The sequence below is a fragment of the Centrocercus urophasianus genome, unplaced genomic scaffold, assembly GCF_019232065.1.
Source record: "Centrocercus urophasianus isolate 14NV4802_14NV808 unplaced genomic scaffold, USGS_Curo_1.0 seq_26, whole genome shotgun sequence".
NCBI lineage: Eukaryota > Metazoa > Chordata > Aves > Galliformes > Phasianidae > Centrocercus > Centrocercus urophasianus.
Window position 1 is genome coordinate 8,386,602 of NW_024884822.1, and position 22,213 is coordinate 8,408,814.

At 46.1% G+C, this 22,213-nt stretch overlaps 1 protein-coding gene and 2 long non-coding RNA genes across 3 annotated transcripts in view; 2 read left to right on the plus strand and 1 right to left on the minus strand.

The window, feature by feature from the left end:
- Positions 1-2,018, plus strand: part of LOC122164574 — a 66,525-nt gene extending 64,507 nt beyond the window's left edge. Inside the window, exon 3 of the long non-coding RNA XR_006170254.1 lies at positions 1,938-2,018. This is a non-coding gene — a long non-coding RNA (uncharacterized LOC122164574). The remainder of the gene's footprint in view (positions 1-1,937) is intronic.
- Positions 2,019-6,325: 4,307 nt separating this feature from the next.
- LOC122164444 (serine protease inhibitor Kazal-type 5-like) lies at positions 6,326-18,373 on the plus strand. Its single transcript, XM_042826481.1, has 12 exons — positions 6,326-6,495; positions 6,830-6,893; positions 8,404-8,531; positions 8,632-8,680; positions 10,285-10,415; positions 10,941-11,019; positions 11,366-11,433; positions 12,164-12,245; positions 14,500-14,627; positions 14,990-15,053; positions 17,725-17,777; positions 18,235-18,373. The coding sequence occupies exons 1-11, from the start codon at positions 6,377-6,379 to the stop codon at positions 17,728-17,730; spliced, it is 918 nt and encodes a 305-aa protein (XP_042682415.1). The 5' UTR covers positions 6,326-6,376; the 3' UTR covers positions 17,731-17,777; positions 18,235-18,373.
- On the minus strand, positions 15,804-18,824 carry LOC122164445. Its single transcript, XR_006170220.1, has 3 exons — positions 18,751-18,824; positions 16,078-16,227; positions 15,804-15,958 (listed from the first exon to the last, which is right to left on the minus strand). It is a non-coding gene; the product is annotated as an uncharacterized LOC122164445 (long non-coding RNA).
- Positions 18,825-22,213: the final 3,389 nt, after the last annotated feature.

The window sequence follows — 22,213 nt, forward strand, 5'->3', positions numbered from 1 at the left end:
CTGTCTTGTTGGCTGACCACTTCCTGGGTTTTGACTGTAGAAGTGGGTGCAAGCCAAAGAATGTCCAGTGTCTTAAATTTTGTTCTTGCATGGGATGTGTGCAGATCTGGTGCATCCCAAATTGTGCTGAAGAGATGGATGAGACTCACATCTCTTGTAACGTGAGGTGGGTGCATAACTGAGTATCTCTGGAGGGGAGGAAGCCATCCTAATGTGGTGACAGCAGAAGTATGTCCTCCGAGGCTCTAAGCGAGGCACCTAGGAGCACAGAATGGGGATAGTCAACATGCAGAGATGCAGCTCAAAATGCTGTTCTGCCTTGCAGTGTTACATGTGACAGCACAATGCTCTACCCTTGATGTTCACTAATTGAGAGCTTCTGATGAGCCCAAAGAAGCTACAAGAAACCTTTTGTTCTCAATCTTAAGTGTTAACAGTGCTGAGAGGCTGATTAAAAATGGGACAGTGTCTTTGGAGTCCTTGGGCTTTGAAATACCTTGCTCTGGAGGTGCAGCTCATACTGCAGTGCTGGAGCTGAGAGCTCTGGACTCTGCTTTGGCTGGAAAGCAAAATATAATCTGCTCTACATTTGGTTTGTTAAATATGCCGAAGAGCTATGTCTCTTCTCTTTTAGCCCTGAGGGCTTCTGGCTTGAGAAAGAGATGTAGTGTTGGGCTGGGAAAGAGAAGTTTCAATATTTTAGGGAAATAAGTGTCTAGTGCTGGTGTGGATACAACCCCTCTGAGAGGGGAAAAGAGATGGTAGGGAGGTAAAAATCATGCAAATTAGGACAGAAAAGCACAGCTCTGATGGGAATAACGTGTAGTTGTATTAAATATGTCAGTTTCCCTACTCGCATTATTTCTCATTAGACATGAAGTTCATTTCCCTGGAACAGAAGCAGAGCAGTGGGAGCTGATCTCACAGGGTGTCTGAACTGGTGGGGAGTGGTGATGGAGGAGCAGTGATGGAGCAGGAGCTGCTTGACAGAGAGCTCTGGGACCATTGAGGCTGTGCTGGGGTGAGCTTGGCTGGGACTCAGCAAGAGAGGGGAGGAGCTCTGGGCCCTGCAGGTGAGCAGGGCTGGCAGCATGCAGGCATGTGTTGCATTTCTAGTCTCATCTAAGGACTCAGCAGTGACATTAGGTGAATTCTCCTTTACTCATTGAGAGCCATGATAGTGGTGCTGAAGCCACAGCACTTTTTGTAGGGATGAGGGGTTTGCAGTGCAAAAAAAAAAAAGAAAAAAAAAAAAAAGGTAAGTTTTAGCACTGCAAGAGGAACATGGGAGAAATTCCAAACTAGGAGGTGAAACATGGCTTTGTTCTTATTAGGGCTCAGTTTACACCCTCAGTAGTGATTTTGGAGATTTCAGCCAAAACACAATGTTATTCTGGGGTGAGAATGGTGCTGCACAGCTCCCACTCTTGGGCATGGAGCGCACCCTCAGAGCTGCTTGGATGGACACTGGCACCCTTCTGGTGAGCAAATACCAAGGCAGAGAATTTAAGTAGGTATGCTGCCAGGAAGCTTTCCCTCAACTAAAACATCCCCAGGTGATACATAACCTACTGGGTTTCCATCTCACAAGAGTTTGCCTAAATTTCATGTTGCTCAGCCTTTTTTCCTCTCTTGTGTTTTCCCAGTTGCTCCTCCATGATTATTTTTATACCATTTCCCTTTTTTTTTTTTTTTTCCTAACTGGGGATGTAAGATAACAGACTTAATGAGAGCTGATCTACCTGGGATGGCATCATTTATAAACTCTTTACTTTTCTTCTGGAATTGAAGCTGAGAAATAAACAAAAGTGTTTTTGCAGCATCTCTTTCTCCAGGCTGCTTTCCTTGATGGCTCAGCACTCTTCAGCTTTAAATCAAGATTACTGAGATGCCATAGCAAATCTATTGCTAAAGCATCAGGATCTTCTCTCCTACAGCACATCTGATCCTGCAGTGCAAAATCCCAAGGAAATGAATGGGCTGACTGGATTTCAGTGCAGGACTGAGACTGTATTGGGTAAATCCATCAATAAAGGTAATCAAGTACATAATGCAAGGTTTGTTTAATGCACTCTTGCTGTCATGCCTCTTTCTTCTGCTTGGGCTGCTTCTTGCAATTCAAGTACACCAGAACAAATCGTTTAAACTCTATGGGTTTGAGGAATTCTCCCTGTCCCCTTACATCACGTTTTGTACTACTGATTTGTTTTCAGGTGGTTGTAATTGGGAAGAAGATCATCTCTTTTTTTGGAAATTTTATTCTGGTTTTGGAACTTCTGATGTTGGTGTGGATTTGAATGGTGGACAGGGTGCAAGGGGTGGGAGGATGGAATGAGAGGCAGCGATCATGGGGTTGTTCCAGGGTCAGGATCTGGATCTCTTCCGCCTTCCTTGACTGCTTCCATCCTCCTTTTGCTGCCAGGGCCAGGATTTGCTCTTGCTTGGTCAGTCCAACTGTGGCTGGTACACAGAGTACTTCCTTCTGGATCAGGGTGGTCAGCCAGTTGTCTTAAATCAACACGCTGTTTTACTTCTTTAGAAGAATAGAGCTTTTAGTGGAAAGATGATCTTAAAAACAAAACCCGTCTAAAGATGCGCCTTCTCTACCACTCTGTGGCTGATTCATGGGAGGACACCTCAGTAACCAAGAATGCCCTTTGCTTTTGTTCTCCAAATAGGATTCTATGCACTTTTAAACCATAGCCTTGTTTGCTCTTTTCATTGTCGTTCTTTTTCAATTTCTCTCAAGAATTTACTGAGACGTACCATATCAGGCTAGTTGTCTTTTCTTCCCTTTGTCCTCCCCTCTAATTCCATGCGTGAATATGCTTACAGAAACCATACCATGATTCAAGTCAGCACACAGCTCTTTAGATCTTCCATTAACCATCTGTATGACCTCAGGCAGTTTTCTTTTTCGAATTCACTGCTGTGAATCTGCATGTGATCTAATTTTTTTATTTGAAAAGAAACGTTAAGGATGACCACACACCAAATTAGGTCTTTCTACTCACTTGGCATTGGCTTCAGTTTTAAACACTAGCAAATATTCTGATTTGGGAAATGTGGCAGCAATTTATTATGAGGATTTATACTTGAGCTGAGCTGTGTTGGTGCCTCTGGCCAAATGCATATATCATGCAAAAGTATGTTTTTTTTTCTTTTTTTCCTCCTTCAGATAGCGCTGACCTGCCTCTCCTGTGCAGCCTCTGCCTGCTTACCCATGCTCAGGACTCTTGTGGCTTTGGTCTGCTGGGCTGCCGTTTATCTGCGTCGTTCAAACCTTGTAAATGACTTTTCTCTCACATTTTATTTGCTTTTTCTAGATAACAATACACCTGGCTCCTTCCCATGTATTCACATTCTGATTCTTTGATGTCATCTTTTTCTTTTCATGCATCTACTGAGAATCTCTGTCCTATGGAACAGTAACCTTCATATTTCATCATTTCTTTGAGAGAGGCCTAAGCAGGGCTGATTGGTCTCCCAAGTGCCAGGTGGGCTGAGAAAAGGTTTTTCATCAATAACACTGCTCTTCGTTCTGAAGATAACTGGGAGAGATGGGGAAGGGATGAGGATTCTGCAGTAAGCTTTTTCTACGTGACCTGTAAGAGCAAATTTGAAATCTTTCATCAGGACCTCAAGCAAGTTTTTCAAGCTTGTCTGAATGCTTACTATTTAGGTTCAAACAGGATTGCTTTAATAAGAACTGTCCACCTTCCAGAGATCTTGACTGACCCAGTCTTTCCATTGTCTACTGGGACAAAATAGCTCAAACAAAATCCTTCCAGCTTATTTTGAGATAGGAAATGGTATTTATGGTATGCCAGAGTGATACCTCTGTCTTACAAACCATTCTAAATATGGGAAGAATTCCCCTCTCTATGTGTAAGGGAAAATGAAACGATCCGTTTGTAATTTTCTTACCTTGACAGAATGCAGGGAGTGACTCAAATATGTCCCATCCTTATGGAAATTAATTGTGTTAATGGGATGATTAGAATTTAAAGCTACTGTCATCAGACTGGTTTTTGTGGCTAATGATGGTTCTTGGGAAGATTATGTCATAATGAAGGCGGAGAACCTGGTCATCTATATATATGTGATCTGACCTGAGTCTTTTCTTTGGGTCTCATTGAGCAATGCGCCAATAGAGGCAACGTAGGTGAACAGCTGCCACCCTCACCATGAAAATAGAAGGTGCTTCGGTGGTCCTTGCTCTGGCTTTTTTCTGCTTCTTCTCAGGTTAGTAACCTCTGCTCTCTGTACTGGAATCTGGCAGTGGAACAGCACTTAAAGACAGTGAAATAGAGGATTAGAGAGGCAGTGCTGTTTAAAATCAGCAGTGATGTAACCAGAAGACCACTTTTTTTTTACTGTACTACTCATGAGACTGATTTTAACACATTTTATAATGTTTTTTTGTTTTGCATGTGACAATGGTGAATTTCCTCCATATTCAAGTGCAACTATCTATATTTAGTGGAGTTAACAGTTAAAAAAAAATCCTGAAACTAAACCTCCCAACTGCTTATGTGGAAGAATAAAAATTTCCAGCCAGACTGAATTTTTGCATAAAAGTCTAATTTTGAACAAAAATATACTACACCTTCTGGTGTGTTCAGAAAAATGGGAATTTCTAGTCGATTTTCTCGTTAGTGAATGCATTTTCATATGGCTGCAATAGGGAAACTTGAGCAGGAGCTCAGGTTTGATGCAGTGGTCTTTCACTTTACTGTTTATGCTGAAAAAGATGTAATGAAAGATTTCTCGATAGTTCCATGTGATGCCACAGATGATGCAAGAGAAAAGGATGAAACATGTATTATACATGCTCTAAATGGCTTAGTAGAAAGGAACAGATATCAGCCACTCATCTACTGAGTCATTAATTCTGTAATTTGTATGAAGTACTGCAAATGGAATGGGTCTTGAAAAGGAATTTGAAGCTTTGGACAAACAACGATATTATGGGCTGGCTTTGGTATCCCCATTTAAGATGAAGATGAAAGCCAATATTTGGATGAGGTTGATACGACTGCCGCTGCAGTGGGAGTAGAAAAATAAACAGTTATTAACGCAACCTTGAAATTGGGATTTTAAGACTGAGGAAAGTGACACATTAAAGGAGGGCACGAAGATGCAAACAAGAAAAAACGGTGATTTTTGTCATTTGAATGACAAAAAGCAGCAGTGTTCTAGAAAGTCTCTAATGCTTAGTCCTTTCTGTCAATGTACAATAATGTATTGGATTAGCTTTTATCTAGAGGTATTTGGGTGGATTAGGAAACTGCATCAAATATTTTAATTAAATGCTTTTGATTTAAAACTTCCTTTCAAAGACTTTGTATGGTTTCATTGTTGTTTATTTTCTGCTGCAGATGTTGCCAGCCAAGCTTCAATTAAGGCGAGTCCAACCTTTTCTATTCTGTCTTTCCTTTTGTATTGCCAACTGCACTGCTTAATGCATGCTCTAAGCAAAGTCATACAGACAAACCGTACTGAAAGATCATCGTGCTTTTCCTGTGGCTGAAAGAGAGGAGTTATTTTCTGCGTGTAGAGACAGCCAGCAATGGCTCTAGCTGTGTGCTTGGTGTGTGATGCTGAACAAACATCCAAACTGCTCTGGAATGAGGTTAGAAATGGCGTGAGCTGTATTTCTAGTGATATTTCAAAAATGTGCTTCTGATCCAGAAGAAACTCCCATTTCTGGTAACTTCTGAGTTTGATAATTATAATAATCAAGCCAAGTCCTTTGAGACTCAGAAAAATGATTTGATTCAGTGGCTGAGAAGTCAGCTTCGTTCATGTTTAATCAAATAAGCTTCTCTCTCCTTAGTAAAGACCCTTTTGGAAAACATAGTAGCCAAAAATAACTAAATGCTTCATTAATTCTCTACAGCCCGCATTCCCAGTTCCCCGCAGAAGAAGCGATTGGCCGATGCAGCGTTAGACATTATTGCTGCCATCCCTGAGGAGTGTGCTTTTGTGGTTCGTCCCTTGCACCCAAATCACTCCTCAGTTACTCCACTCTGGCCAATTGCTTTCACCTCCTGCTGGCACTTCTAGGGCTGTATGTTATATTCAAGAGCATAATATAGAGTCTTCCCCTGCAGCGGGCTGCAATTTGCAGCTGTATGCAAATTAAGTGCGTATTTCTTTTCTCATGAATAATGGCCTTTGCAGTGAGTTTTGAACTTTCTTCTTGCCTTGGGAGCCATGAGCAGATCTCTGAGTGCAGCAAGGGATGGGGGGGAGAGTGTGAGAGCCCCAGCTACCAGACAATCAAATGTGAATGAACTGTTTGCAGGACCTTGATGGCCTCCGAGAGAGCCCTCCGTTGACTGTCCTCCTCCGTGCATTTCAGAATGAGTGCATGAAAATCTGGTCCCTCCTTCGCAGTGGGAAGTTCTCCTGTCACACTAACAGGCAGCCCATCAGAGGACCCGATGGCAGGAGGGACCTCAACAAGTGCCTGATGTGCCAGCGGCTGCTGTGAGTATCGGCCCCTCGTAGCCCTGGGCCAGCTAGTGCAGTTTGCAGTTGCCCAGCAAACCAGTGGACCCAGCAGTGTTTTGTTTCTCTAGAGGATGTTGAATAGGATGGGAACAACTGGATGCTAGGCAGTGAGAAATGATGGCAAAATGCCACCAGTGAGGAGATGCTGAATACCCTGAGCATGTCTCATGGGGCTGGAGTCCTGTTCTGTCCCACTGCATTGCACAACAAAGAGGTGGGGTTGGCAGGGCTGCTTTTAATCACCGGTTATTTTGGCTTTACGTCTGAGCACTGCGCGCCACTCTGTTGCTCACACCTCCCTTTCTTGTAGGGAAAGATACTCCAGAAACAAAGGGAGTGGTGAAGAAGCAAACAGGAACGTGAACTCTGGAGAGGTGAGGTGAAACGTCGCCACTCAGCTGGCCAGCAGCAGGGTGATGCTGTGGGGTGGCCCTTCAGCTTTCTGGCCTGTTCCCTGCCCGCAGTGTGGGGAACGCCAGCTTAGCCAATATGCATAGGTCTGGTGATGCTCAGGGCAGAGCAGCTGGAGCAGTAGCAAGCTTTGTGCTATCTGCCAGAGTAATAGAAACCTAAACTGTTCACCCAGTCTCGGGCAATTACAGCACCAATGGTCAGTGTTTGGCCAGAGCATAGGCTAAGGAAGGTTCCTCCTGTTTATAAAGCACACGGTTGGCATCTGGCAAGTAATTAGCGATGGCGCATGAGAGCTCTGACTAGGGCAGGGTGTGGGACAGGCTGGATCTAATTGTGCCCTGTTTATCTTGTTGATGCACATGGCTGGTTTCTTTCACCCGCAGCTGTCTCTCTAGACAACATACCTTTATGGAGAGGGACTTGTCTTTTCCAGTCTTGGGTTTTCATTCAGAATTGGAGTGAGCTGCTTTCCATTAGATAGCATCGGCTGTTGTGATTTATACTTTTACACCTCCTGGCTAAGCAGGATAACTTTCTGGCTCTGCTGTGTCCAGGCAATTTAAATGATTTATAAAGCATAGCTGTTCTAGGGAAATCTTTTTTAAACATCTGACTTGCCTATGTGTGGTCCTAAAGGCAGAAGGACTGTTCCAGAGTGTCAGGCAGAGACCTACTTTGGACTTCATTGTTCAGCCACCCATTCAGTGTGGCTTTTGGCAATGAATGCTCTGGACTTGACTTTTCCCTACCTGCAGAGCAGGGATAAGCTATCAAACCATCTCCTGTGAGGGGAGAGGAAAAGAAACCTTAAACGTGCTGAATAAAGGAGCCTTAAGACTCAGTATAGCATGGGTGATGCTGATGCCCCAGACCTGTTTGTAGGTCCAGAAGGTCATAGGAAAACTGCACAGAAGAGACAGAAATGCTTAAGAATGTTTTACTGCAAAAGTCTTGTGATGTTAACACAATGTCACGTTGGGCAGAAGGTACAAATGCCCCCTCCTATGCCTGCATACTTGGAAGCCTGAGCTATGGAAGGGTTTTTTGTTGTCTGCAGCCTCTTTGCTGCCCTCTGCTTTTTAAGATTCTGGGCAGTGTGCTCCCTCAGCAGTTTGAGAAACCAACATCTTCATGCAAAATTAAACAAGAAGGTGTTGCTTTTATACTTAGAGTAGAATCTAAGTTCTTCAGGCAGGCTCTTGTGTGCCTCCTCTATTAGAAATAAAACTCCCCTGGATAGGAAGACAAATGTGCTCAGCCAAGAACACAGATTTATTTGCTTTACATTGCGTGCTATAGTTTAAGAAAAACGCACCAGGCAAACAATTTATGGTTTGCCACTGAGTTATGCCTGAAGGAAACACAACTGCTAGAGATGTAATTGATTGGGCGGTGACGCTGTGTGGATTCATGGGAGATGCATCTTGGTCAGCATATCTGTGTGAAACCACATTTCTGGTGCTGCTGCAGGATGAGTGCCGGGAGTTCCGGGATCTGTTCAAGAATGGGAAGCTTTCCTGCACAAGAGAGAACGATCCTGTCCGGGATTCCTCGGGGAAGCAGCACAGCAACAAGTGCATCATGTGTGCAGAGAAGTTGTGAGTAGAGGAAACCACTGTTTGTTATTGAGAGTGGTAATGGGGCCGGGTTGGGCTCCTGCAGCAGTGTTCTCTTCACTTTCTCATCCTTCGCTTTCAGCAAAAGGGAGAATGAGCAGAAGGCAACTTCAACCAGGGGGAAACAAAAGGTGAGATTAAAGTATTGGGTCAATATACAAATCTAAGGATTCTCACCCAGTATTACCACACTCAATTTCTTTGTTACTTTGGAGATCCACGTGGCTTTCCCTGCCTGTTTCTCACTGATGCCCTTTCATGCCCTGAGTGAATAGTTTGTTTGAATGCTGTGGTCTATCCCACTGACTGCAGTGACATGGGGACAAACCCCATCACAATAAGAAGCTGAGCAGAGCTGCCCTGACATCTGGCACGAGGGCAGAGCAGGCACTGCTGCTGAGAGCACTAATGAGGTTGAAAAGAAAATCTGGGTGGAAAGCTTTAAATGTGAGCTCTGAGATGCTCAAAAGTTCGTTATGTAGTGGGAGGAGAGTTCAGTCCTGTGCTGTCCCTAGGGTGGCTCGGTTTCAGCTTTCCCTGATTGGAAACCTCACTCTCATGACGCAGCCACTGTGACCTTGTGCACTGATACTTCTCTGGTGAGAGCAATTCAGCAGTGTGGGAAAAAAAAAAAGCACTAAGTAAATCTTGCCATTTCTGTCTTGCTAGGAACTGGTACGGTCCCCTTAAGCCTCATTCTTGGGGATAATCCTGTTTCAGTGCTTTTCCTAATAACAGTGGCACAAAAAAAAAATGGAAGTATTAATGAAACTTGCTGATGGCAAAGCTGGGAGGGAGGATCAGCAGATCACTCAGGACTAATTGGATAGCACTGAGGCCTGGAGTAATAGAAACAAGATAAAATGTAATAACAGAGAGTGCAAGATCACACAGGCAGTGATTAACGAGAATTCCTGCTCATCAATTAGAAATGACAAAGGATAAGAAAGCTCTGCATTTATTAGTGGGTCACGGATGCGGCAGGCCTGCGAAGGAGGCAAATGCACATCTCAGCAAGGTTTGTGCAGCAGAGGTTGGGCTGACAGCAAATCTCCAGAAATACTGCTTTAAAGGGAGAGGGCTTGAGAGATACTATTAGGGAGAAGCAATTCTGCCACAGTAGGTCTGGGGTTCACCTGGGGTTTGGCTCATTGCCTCACTGCGTCCCTCCTTCACCCTGCCAGTGTCGCACTGGGAAGGTGTGGGTAAAAAGTAATGGTTAAGTTATGATGCTTATGGTTAAGATCTGGTTATGCACCTCCTGTATCTGCTATTTGGAGTTGGCTTACTTGCAGGGCCTCAAGTAGCTGGCTTAAAAATGGGGACTTTAAAGCATGTTTGTATTGTGCTGTCATGCTTTAGATATTGCTGCTTGGTCCTCAAAGTGCTGTTGGTTGTGGGGGGGACTTCTTGCTTCCAATGTGAATTTTTCAACTTCAGAAAGAGCTGTATTAAGGGCAGTGGGAGAAGTGGGAGGGACCCCATTACCACATCACTAGCATGCTCTGGATAGCCCCACGTGGAGCATGACAATTAGAGCATGGCAGAGAGCTCCTAACACGTGCCGTGCAGACAGAGGCACCTGTCGCTTTTCTGACTCACTGTTTGCAGCCATGTGGCTGTGCCACACACCCTCTTCTATCTCTCACACCCGGGCTCTCCTGTGGTGCGTTTGGGAAGTCTCTGAAGATGAGAGGGATGTGACAGGGTGCCCTAACTGCTGCTCCTTCCGTAGGATGACTGCAGTGAGTACCGTTCCCAGTTTGAGGCTGGCGGGCGGCTGTCCTGCACACGGGAGAACGACCCTGTCCGGGATTCCTCTGGCAAGCAGCACACCAACAAGTGCCTCATGTGTGCCGAGAAGCTGTGAGTACAGTTCCTGGCAACAGCAAAGAGGGAAAGCTCATGCTGCAAAACTGCAGCTTCTGCCTGTGTGGCTGCACCTGGGCAAGTCCCGAATCCCAGCAGCCCCCCAGGAGCTGCTCCTGCAGTAGGGCCGTGGCTATTGCCCCTCTTCCCACCCTCCCCCTTAACCCCTCAGGGAGCAGAGGAGAAGCAGGGTTGATAAGAGAGCAGCCCTTTCCTTGGGGCAGCTCCCAGGGGGTTTCCCACGCATGTACTTTGCCTTCCAGATGCTCTCTCTCTACTCCCATAGGGCATATGCAGAAGCAGCCCTGATATGAAAGCAGCCACCTGGAGCCGGGATGTAGCGTACAGTGGGAATGGTGAGGAGAAGGGAAAAGGCTTAGGGGTGGGAATTAGGTGCAGGGCCACCAGGGATGGGGAGGCTGGTGCCTAATGACATGATGCTGGCTTGCAGGGCAGCCCAAGGTCCTGGCAGCATTTGCACCACCACAGTGCTCCTTTCTTTCTCCTCTCCTCTTTTTCCAGCAAAAAAGAAGCTCAAAGAGGAGGTCAGTCTGGAACTGCCCAGCGCAACAAACAGTCTGCTGCAGAGTGTGCAAACCAGGTGAGACTGAGCTCAAGGCATCACCAGGCTTGGGAAAAGGGGTCAGTGGGTCTGGGGACCCTGATGGTCAAAGGTTACCTGTGGTCCTGGTGCTTGAGGTGCAGGAGCCTGCTGGTGAAGGCAGAGAGGCAGGTTGCATTACAAACCCTGCTAGTTAGTGGGATTGTGTATGAGCATATGTAGTGGGCAGTTCTGGACTCCTCTATAGTGCAAGCATCAGAGCTGCTTCTTCATACAGAGCCCCATGGTTCCTAGGGTCTAGGGGGATGAGAAGGGGGGACAGGAGCTGCTTTAATCTCACTGCTTTGCTGCTTGGTTTTAAAACACGATCCTGTCCATTTTCCAGAGGAGCTGCAGTGGCTCAGGGTTACAGCAGGGTATGAATGAGAGACGGCCATTCTCCACAAACAGAGGGTGAGTACAGCAGCACTGGGATCCCGGTCTGGCCCTGCAACTCCTGGGGTCTTGACACTGGGAGGAAACATATAGAATAGAGCATATGCACGACCCTCTTTCCTTTTCAAAGGCATTCTTGCTTCCCCTGCACACAAAGCAGTGGTGACTGCTGTGCTCAAAATCCCTCCCTAGCCTTGCCCCCTGAATCCTGCCTCCTGGCAGGCACACTCCTGTCTTGTTGCCTGGCGCAGTGCATCCCCATCTGCTGACCTGAGGCAGTGCTGTGTGCACCATGTGCTGTCTGGGCACTGAGCAACCCTTCTGGGATTTTAGGCCTGCAAGACTCTGGCAGGGCTCAGTTGCTGTGTTGTCTAAGCCTTGAGGAATTCTGTTAATCTTCCTGCTTTTTGCTGGTGCAGCCCATTCATCTGCCCCCAGCCAGCACTGCCAGCAGACAGAGTGCAAAGATCTCCATAGCAGAAATGGCTGTAGCACATTCAGGGACCAGGTTTCTGGGATCATCGCTATGATGGGCATCTGTTGCTGACCACCCCTAAGGACTCAAAGGTCCTGTTGCAGGGATTCCCTCCATCCCACGGCAAGCCAAATGCCCTGTTGAAAAACAAGGTGCAAAATAATGGCAGTGCACCTTAGTGCAGTTTAATTCCTCCCTGGGGTGATGATGTGGCTGAGTGCATCTGCACACCTGTGGCTGTGCCATGAGCTCTGCGCTTTCTCTCCCTGCCAGCCCACAAGGAAACTTGGCTCAGGACTGCAGCCCGGCATCTGGCCGCCAGGGACAGAGCGGAGGCACCAACACCTACCAGCCGGTATGCCCAGCTCCCACGGGTCAGGCACAGCCTTTCCCAGCAGCTGCCCCAGTTTCTGTTGTCAATATCTAGCCTCACACTGAGACTTGTGTCCTTGGAGGGGTTTAAGTGGGTGGTAGAGTCTATACCCTGATGCTGTCCCCTGGCATCAAAAAGGAGTGAGGCTGGATGTGTCCAAATGGGAGTCTCTGAAGCCAGTGCTGCTGCTGGAGTTGGCTCGCTGTAGAAGTAAGTCAGGTATGGGAGAGCGTCCTCCAGGAGGTGATGGTGGTGGCCCTTCTTGAATGCTGAGATGTTGGGTTAAAGACCATGGCCAGAGCAGGGTGCTGAGGCTGACTGGGGGGCTGACAAGAGGAGGGGAGAGGGAGTAGTGGAGGAGGACACACTGAGCAATAGACTGTATGTGGAATCATGTGGGAGGGAGAAGAGGGCGTATGCTCTCTCCATCTCCACAAGAAGAAAATTTGTTATTTTTAACGAAGCTAAACTAGAAATTATGAAACTAATAGGAGAAAATAAGTTACTATAAAAAGGATGACTAACCTGTGGATCTTGCTGTCACAGGGTGTTGCCAAGAGCTACAATGATTAAAAAAAATGACTTGCCACTTATAGTCCATACAGCAATTTAGTACCATTTTGGAAGGGATAGGAAATGCCTTTCTGTGGGGCTGGAGGGACTGACTGCGGACTGCCTTAACTCTCTCTGAAGTGTCTGTCACTGACTGCTCTTAGAAAAATGATATTAGAATAGAAAAAGCTGGGAGGCGGTTCAGATAGGGCAGTTTTAATGCATTCCAGAGGAAGCATTAGGCATAATAATGCCAGTCTGCTTCAGGGCTTAGTGGTATTTCCTGATAGGTCTGGTGAAGGAGTGGATGCTGATCAGCCTGACTGACAAGGAGTGATTCAGAGAGCAAACCTGCCCCTCTCCTCACTCCAGGGCCACCCGTGAGCTTTGTCCCAGGGCAATGCTGTCCTGAAGGAGAGGCAGCAGTCACTGTGGGGGACTGCTGGTGTGGCCGTGGTTGTACACGTGTGGGTTACACTGTGGGCAGCAGTGTCTGGTGTGTGGGAAGGCATCTGGCAGGGAACTGCAAAGGTCAGCACTGTGTGTCTTCGTGTCATCATTAATTACCCAGATGAGGGAGGAAGCAGCACATTAATGAAATTAGCAAGTGATGTTTAAACAGAGGGTGTTACTGCAGCACCCCGTGCCACCGAACCCCCTGCGTTGCCCAGCTGGGAAACCTTTGTTCTCCACAGTGCTTTCAACCCCATAGTGCTGCTGACCCCAGCAAAGCAATGAGCCATTGCTCTGTGCGAAATGGTGTTTCTCCAGGTGGGACAGGAGGCAAAATGTCCTGCCTGCAGCTCTTCTCCGATTGCACCATTTGCAGTCATTGCAACACCTTTTATAGGACCTGGAGAAGGGGATGGGAACATAGAATTCACTCCTTTTGCCCCTGCATCTTTTTTTTTTTTTTTTTTTTTTTTTTTTTTTTTTTTAGCCTCTGGTGCCCACCTTCAGCAGAGGTGGGCAGTGAGGCTGAGGAAGAGAGAGGGCTGTAGGATCTCCAACCTCTGCTGTCTGAAACTTGCCATGACTCCACAGGCACCTGTGTGCCAGTGTGCTTGTGGGGTGACAATCTAATCATGAGGAGTCTTGTTTCTCCTGCTCTGAGCTCCTTCTAGCTGTGCCACGTCTGCTTTGTAGGAAAATCAGTGCCTAGATGCTCCTGCTGTCATGCTCGAGAAGAAACGAGAGGGCACGCTTAATTAGTCAGAGCTATTCATACATGTTTGCATCTCTTCGTTCTGTGGGTGTCAAGTCGTGCTGCGTGTCGGGCTGCCCTTGGGCGGCTGGACTTGATTGTCGAGGTTTTCTCTTTGTTTCTGCCAAGTGTCTTGCAGAAGCAACAAGCGTGAAAGCCCTGATAAAGGACTAGGGACAGGTAGCAGACGTTTCTTGTATTCTTGTGGATTTGCAGGGAGAGATAAATGTGCCCTGGACTGAGATGTCAGGGTGGATCAGATGAGTGGGTCTGTGCCTGGAAGTGGGGTCAGGGTGGCTTTGTCCCCAAATCGTAGCTGCTTGGCCCAGCAGGAGTTGTTATTTCTTTGCTGAAGGTGTGATGGATATGCTGCAGGGCAGAGGGGCTCAGGGCAATGCCTGGTTTGTGAGCCCTTTAAGTTGTGCCTAGGAGGGTCTTGCAAAAGAACCAGCACCAAATGTGATTTCTTTCTCTCTTCAGCTGGACTGTGATCGAATTCTGCACGGGGTAAAGGGTGGAAGGATTTTCTGCAGCGAATCCTCACAACCTGTCTGTGGCACTGATGGGAAAACATACAAAAATGAATGTGACTTGTGTTCAGCTGCCATGTGAGTAGGCGGAGAGACTTCAGTAATACAGGGCCATCCACCGTTCCCGAGTGTCTTTTGCAGCACACAGTTTGTTTTGATATATCATGACTCACTATCAAGTGTGTCCTTGGTGCCTCGCTGTTAAGCAAACATAGATCAAATGTCTGAGATTAATCTGATGACAGCTAATTAAGATACACAACTTTCCAGAGTCCCTTATTCCCTTTCTGCCCAATCATAGGATTGTTTGGGGAGTAATAAATGCCATCAAATTGGAAGTAGCATCAAAGCTTTAAGGAGCCCACAGAGGACTGCTGTGACGATGTCAGAGAGCTGTGGCACTGGAAGAGAATAAGCAATGTCTTGTCCTCCCTTTGCAGGAGAGCATCAGTTTACATCACGGTAAACTATCGAGGTGAATGCCGAAAGACTGTCCCTGAAATGGTAAGTGCCTCCCTGCTATGGCATCCTGTTTTCTGTTCTGGGTGTGTGCTGGAGTCCCAGCCTGGATCCTGTATTTATGGTGGGATCATCAGAGCCCTGTTAGCAGGGTGCATGTAGTCCACATGTGTAAACATACTTCAGATTCAGATTTAAGTCATTTTGAGGCATAATTTCCATGTTTTATCCAGACTGTATGGTAGGAAAGTGACATGTCTGGGAAAACATGTGGCTTTTCTCCTGGGATTTTGGTGAGGCCAAAAAAGACTGCAATTGTATAAATCATAAGGATCTAATTTCCCAAATGATATCCAGGGATTTGGTTGGGAAGGAAATGTATTCCCTAAGTGGTATTCTTTCGGGAAAGGTCTTGAATCTTGTGTGATTCTCCTATAGTAGATGAGTCAAAGATTTGTCAGTGGTGCTTTGTCTTCCTACACATGGCAGCTCAGCAGCATCCAGAGCTTTGATTTGGAGCCTGTCCTAATTTGTGTGTTTTGGGTGTATGGGACTGACCTCAGTGTTGGCATGGACTGCTGAGAAACTGAATATTCATCCCCAGGGAAACATTAACGTTTACTCCAATTCCATACCTGGAATGGATCAAAATATCAAATCAGCTAAATGGAGAAGTTGTGCAAGACTTATTTATTTACTTACTTACTTATTTATTTATTTATATTTTTTTCAATGAGAGAGATGGCGTCTGAATATGAATTTGCTGACAGTGTTTGTAGGTAGAACAGCATTGCCTGTTGAAAAGCTTTAGAACAAAATTACCGTCATAAGGCTTTTACTTTGCTCATTGCCAAGATATCCAGCCATACCCAAAACTTTAGAAATGAGGCATTCCCATTCCTCTTCCTCTCTTCTGTGAGGTACCAGAGTGCTCTCAACACTGTTTAAAGCTGAAGAAAAAGTGAGAGAAAAACAGTTTTGCTTGTGATCATGTCTGTCTGTCTTGTTCTTTGGTGTGATGAAGCCATTGCTGGTTCATGTATGCTTGGAGTGGAGACACTACGCATACCTGTTGGTGGCTGTGCTTTTGCTGCTGGAGACAGACAAGATTGGGTGTACCATGGCAACTGAAAACCAGACAGGATTTCCTCAGAGTTGTGCCTGGGCTGCGATTCCTCGCCATTCTGTGTTTTACCAAGATGTTACAGCTCTTGGGTCTCTGCAATCAGAGGAATATGCCATAATGCCAGAAGTCAGACAATTTGTAGCTATTCCAAGGAGAGCTGGAAGCAATTAAAGTGGAAGTGATAAGATTTTTCCACTGGGGAAAATCTTCCACAAAAACACCCCTCCAAACAAAGACTTATTATTTCTTTCTTTATGTATATTGTGTCACCTGAAGAGTCAGATTGGAAATATCTGGAAGCCCATTTCCTTAGCAAACCCCTTGTGTCCATCAAAGACTTCCCTTTTTTCTCAGTTGGAAGCTTATGGACAATGTACTGATCAGTGTTATTTTCTGCCACTTGAAATTCATGCTAACATTCAGCTTAATGCATCCTTCTGAAGGCCCAGGCACTCACTGTGTGTGGAGGAGATCACAGTGCCTTTGGCATCAGAAATGGTTTTAGGCTGTTGCAATGTGCAGAATAAAGATGTGAAGGCCCAAAGACTTGAGTCTTGGAAAAATGTTGCTGCCCAAAAGTGTAGTTTGTCCTTGAGTTGTGTTTTGAAATTAGCCACGGTAATGCTGTGCTGCCTGAGAAAACGTGTGTCCAAGCTCAGAGCCTGCAGCCATTCCTTCTAGCAAAGCTCCTCCTGGATTTCCAGGTTTGTGGCAGTCCTTCCCTAACAGCGGCTGGATTGCCATCAGGGAGGGATGGCTGTAGGAAGGGACAGGAGAAGTCTGGCTGGACAGAGATCTGACGTTAAAGGGTGTGACTGGACAGCATGCACTGATGTGGTGGAAAACCTTCCTGCAGAGAGAGCCCTGGGGCTGGCTGGCAGCAGGGCCCCTGCTGCATGTGTGAGGTCTGAGCCATCAGCAGCCAACTCTGATCCTGTTCTGCTTTACTGCAGATGAATGTAGCAGAGTCCAGGGTTTCGATTTTTATTTTTATTTTTAACAAGGCAGCTGGCCACTGTGTTCTCCATGCTGTGACATCTGTATTAATGGTGGGTCTTTCCAGAATGTTTAGCTTTCAGTGCTGTATTTTTTTTTCTTGCAGTTTCTCTTTTTGTTCAGCTGCTTTTTCACAGATCTCCCATGCGATAGACACCAGTCTGTCCATGTTAGTTAACAGATCAGGCAGAAAAAAGGATATCCAGTTTCTCCTTTTTAATCTGTTTTCTGAAGAATAGAGAACTCCCAGATTTCTAATGGGCAAGGCCATTTTCTTACAGTGCTCTTTTTGTCATGCCTTTCTTAAGAATGTAGAAGAAGGGGAGAAGAAAAGAAAAAAACCCAAACAAACAACAAACCAGGACCTTTTCCAGCTAGATATTGGTTTTGGAAAGCACGTAGATCCAGGCTGAAATTTGTCTGTTTTCTGAGGCTAGCAGTGACCCATCCACTGCCCCAGTGCCACTCTGCATCCCAGCTGGTTCCTGTGGCCACTGAGCTGTCTGAAGGGGCTGTCGTCTTGGTCCTAATGCTCTGCCAGCGTAAAACAGTAGTTGTGCTTGTGGATGGACTTATTTTGCTCTTTCTTTCCAGAAATAATGAAGTTCAGACTGCCAGCAAATACCAGGGATCAGCTGTGACCAAAGGTACAGTGGTGCGGTGATTTGCTCCCTCTTGGACAACTTGTCCACATTTCACAAGGGTTTGGGTGTCAAACCTTGCCTGGGCAGACTGTGGGGTATGTCTGGGGCAAAGGGCTCTGCAACACACCCTTCCCTATTGCCACAGCACGACGATGGGGTGTGTGTCTTCTGCAGAAGTAGCAGGGTGAAGGGAAGCCCCTGCTGAGGGGGCTGAACCCATTGGGATATGCAAATATCATGAAGACTTCATCTCTACTGGGCTGGGCCTTGCCTGTTCCTTTTCCCCTCAGGTATCCCTGCAGAGGGAAAGGATGCTGGCAGAGCAGAGTACTGCAGTTCCCTATCACAAGGAGGTGGAGGTGGCCCAAAGCAACCTAGCTTTGAGCTTTCCTTGTGGTTCTTCTATGTCCCTTGCCTTTTGGAACTATAGTAATAAACCATCTGCCCCCTGTTTCTCTAGGACAAGTAAAGGAAGATCTGATGTCAAGCACCAGGGAAGCTGCTGAGTTCCCAGTGCTGTTGGATCCACCTTCATCCCCTTCTGCAGCCAACAGGCCTGTCCTTGCTCAGGTGGAGGGTGAAGGGCTGTGGGGACCCAGTGGTGGCTTCCCACGTTGGCCCCACGCATGTTGTTGTAGTCGCTGCTCGGCTCGGGCTCTGCCGCCTCGCTGTGTCTTAGCATGTTTCTACAATAAAGATAACTCCACAGCGTCCTGTTGCTTTTCTTCACTGAGCCTCACAGGAGGGACGCGTGAGTCCCCGGTCCGGCTGCTCGCCACGTGTCCCTTGAGCACTAAGCACCAAAACCCAAGTGAAGATGTCAGACACAGAGAAGAAGAATGTGGTCTGTGTTCTGTTAGTAGGGACCAGCAGTTGGGTTCTCTGGCTCGCTGTAGGGCCTTGGGTGTATCTCTTTGTCTCCCTTCAGCCCTTTTCTCTTGCCTGTAAAAATGGACATTAAAAGATGCTTACCTACCTCAGAGGGTTGTTTGGAGATTTTAATTGGTTTGCATTAGAGAGTTCCACAGATGGAACTCTATTCCTACGCACCAATCCTGGAGTGCAGGACCTTTAACTGTTGCAGTCATGCCTCTTCCAGCCAACACCCGATGGGCCGTGTGTATTTCCTGTTCTTTCGTTTATAGCTGTTACTTAAAGCAAATATGTTCTTATTTGTGTAAACTTTATTGCAGGACATTTCCAGAAGACCTTGAGTGAACGTACAGTGTTTGAGTCCACTTTAGCTGTGACCTGATCTGCAAATACTCTCTGTTGTAGATAAGGCCGGAGTGACTTTGAGGTTTTGGCAGAATTTCACTCAATGCCAATTAATTTGGCTCCCTCCACAGATATTGATTTTTTTTTTTTTTTTTTTTTCAATTAAGTTATCACAATCTCTTTTTTCTTAATGCAGCTAATGAAAATCGATTTTTTTACTCTCATAAAGTACTTCCGCATGTATCACATTTATCTGTCTATAGCTTGATTATCAGCAGGCTTTGACACAAGATTAATATTTTGTGTGCCAATTTTTATTTTTTTTTTTAATGTATGCAAACACTGTGGTTTAGAAATATGTTATTGCTACTTATTTCTACGTGGGAAAATCCCACCTCACAGTTATGCATGGCAGAAGTCACCAGTTGGATCCAATTTAGCTGTTTCTAGGGATGCAAGATTCCTCTGCCTTTGAGCGGGTGAATCCTTGAATGTTATTTATACCTTCTGAGAAGAATGAATATGAGATGGTAAAAATGTGCACTAACGATGTCTGCTCACTGATTCCAGCTAAAATCGTGTGCAGGGACCTCTATGTGATTTTTGTAAAAGCAGTACACGATTTGAGGCTTAAAATAGGTTCTTGCAAATGAAAATCGGCGCACTTGAGAGCGCTATTATAACTTGCAGTGATTTCAAGCATTTAGATTTTGAAATAATCATCCATAAAACCTGCATTAATTGTCCTCCAAAACCAATGAGCTGATGAGGAGGGTGCCCTAGTAGCCTCTTCTGCTGGATTTGAGCACCTTCTGAATTTCTCCTGCTACCAGCAGAAATTATGCACAGAAATCACAGCTGGTATAAGGGTTTATTAATCAGATTACAAAACTGCTAAGAAGGCACACAGCAGTGTGTGCTAAAGCTGCCTGTGCTGTAGTTAGTGAGCCTACCATAGGTAGCAATGCTAACTCCTTCCTTTTAGCAGGTTTACCCACTGCTCCTTCTTCCATCATTCCTTCCTCTTGTAGGGCCTGCTTTTGCACTTTGATCCGGTGGCTTGCAGGCGATGTCTGTCCCCAGCAGTGCTCTAAGCAGCTGACCTCCAGGAAGGGCTCCAGGTGAGCGATGCAATGTGTCATTTCCACAGGGTTCCTAAGAAGGAGGAGGCAAAAAGATCAAGAGGTGCTCCAAATATATTATCCTGTCCTCTGTTTTGCTCTTGGTTACTCTTTGTGGCGCCCTTTAACACTGTAAAGAGACCGTAGCAGTCCTCTATGAACCTGGAAAGGTATCAGCACTCTGGGAAGTCTTCAGTTTGCTGTAAATTGCACTTTATTACAGATGTTTCTTCTGCCAAGACCCACTGACCCCATGTGGCTCACAGTGTTTTCTAAGGCTTTGTAGGACTGGTGTTATGAATTGGCAGCCTCCAGGCCTCTCACGAATCTCCTGCTTCTCACAGCGTTTCAACTTCTCCCAGGCACAGCTGGGTTTTGAGCTCAACTGCTCCCTGCAGGGGCTTGAGCCTCCTGCTTTTTTGCATAAAAGGTGTCAGGTACTTATGCAATCCTTAAGGGCATGCAAATGCTGCTCTGAGGACTGTTGATTCTGGCAAAACCCTTTGCAGACCTTGTACTCCCTTGCTATTTCCCAATCCCTGCAGTCTAGCAGCTCTGCCCACCAACTCCCATGGCCAACAGAGCAGCAGTCTGTGCATGCTGCAGCGCGATGTGGAAAGCGATGATTGCATGAAAGTGTGATGCTGTGGTACGGCCTCTGCAGGAGCCTGACACTGTTTGCGTAGGAGGACCCCGTGTGTCTGCTGCAGAGCTGTCTCGTGGCTGTCCGTACGTCCCTAGGATGCTGAACCCTTCCAAGCAACCACAGCATACGGATTCCTGAGGGTTTCAGCCTTGTCTCCCTGGATTATCACAGGTTCAGCTCTGTGGTCCATCTGATTTATACTTGGGGTCTGATGAACAGGCTTTTCTCTCAGGTCTTTAGGGCTCCTATTTAGCCCCTTTTGGTACATTTCCCTGCACTACAAGTCTCCCTTCTACACAGAGCTCTTGTCCAACATTTGGCACCTGCCCTACTTCAGCCTTCTGCAGGAGACTTCTTGCTAAGCAGCCCTCCAACCAGGTCTGCAGTACATGACAAAGAGCTGGAAGAGGTCTACAGTACTTCCCCAGCATGAAGGTATGAGCGCTCTTTTTGAGTAGGTCACTGAAGGCAGTAAGATGTCAATACAACCAACTGCAAAATACAAAACCACATGAAAATTCACAGTTTACCTTGATGCTGAAGGGCTGAAAAGAAACACCTTGCTGTTAGCACAGGCACGCTGCTGGCAAAGTGAAAATGAGCAAAGAGGATGAGATGGACGGATAGCTGATGGAAAAAGCTCTTCCTAATTGCTCCACAGAGCAGCTAGCTTGCCTGCAGGGCTGCAGCATGGGGCTGCTTGTGCATTATGCAGAGACCCCAAGACCGGTGCTGTTTGCCTTAGCAAAGGCATAGCTACAGCTGCAGCGATATTTTCTAGATGTCAGTTCCTTCCCTACATTACTGACAGGTGTTTGCTGTTCTGTCCCTTTAATCTGTATCCTATAGCAAACATTCCTTGAATTTAATAACTTAGCTGGAAGACAATTGCTGTGATCTTGATAGAACATGCTGAGTCAATCTATTTTAACTGCAAATTTAGTTTGCAAATACTGTCTCCTTGCCGATAAGATTCAGGTGTCATCTTTGTGGACATTGGCAGGAATTTTCTTGACCGTGACAGGCTTTACAGAGTTTGGCAATTAAGCTGTCAAGACACATTTTCCTCTGCCAGGAAGCACTAATTGATGATAGTCTTGGCTGCAATAGGCACAGAGAGATGGATATTGTAATCAGAATGAATAGAGGTCCTTCTAGTTGAGAGCTACATTGGTCCAAAGGTTTGGAGTCCTTGACATTTGGTGATACTGAGATAAGGAACAAGGCAGGAGATATCAGAGCTGAATATCAGATACGGTATGAGAATAGACAGACCTGGAAATGGTTATGTTCTGGCTGGAAATGTTGATATCTGGGGAGGTTTTAACTCTGTGGATGCATACTGCAAAGTACTAATATTAGCAGAGCTACTGGATGTGAGAGCAAATAGAGTTTTCCACTAAGTAATCCCAAAAATCATGTTATTGTTGGTTTGCTTTTCAAGTGCGAGGGGT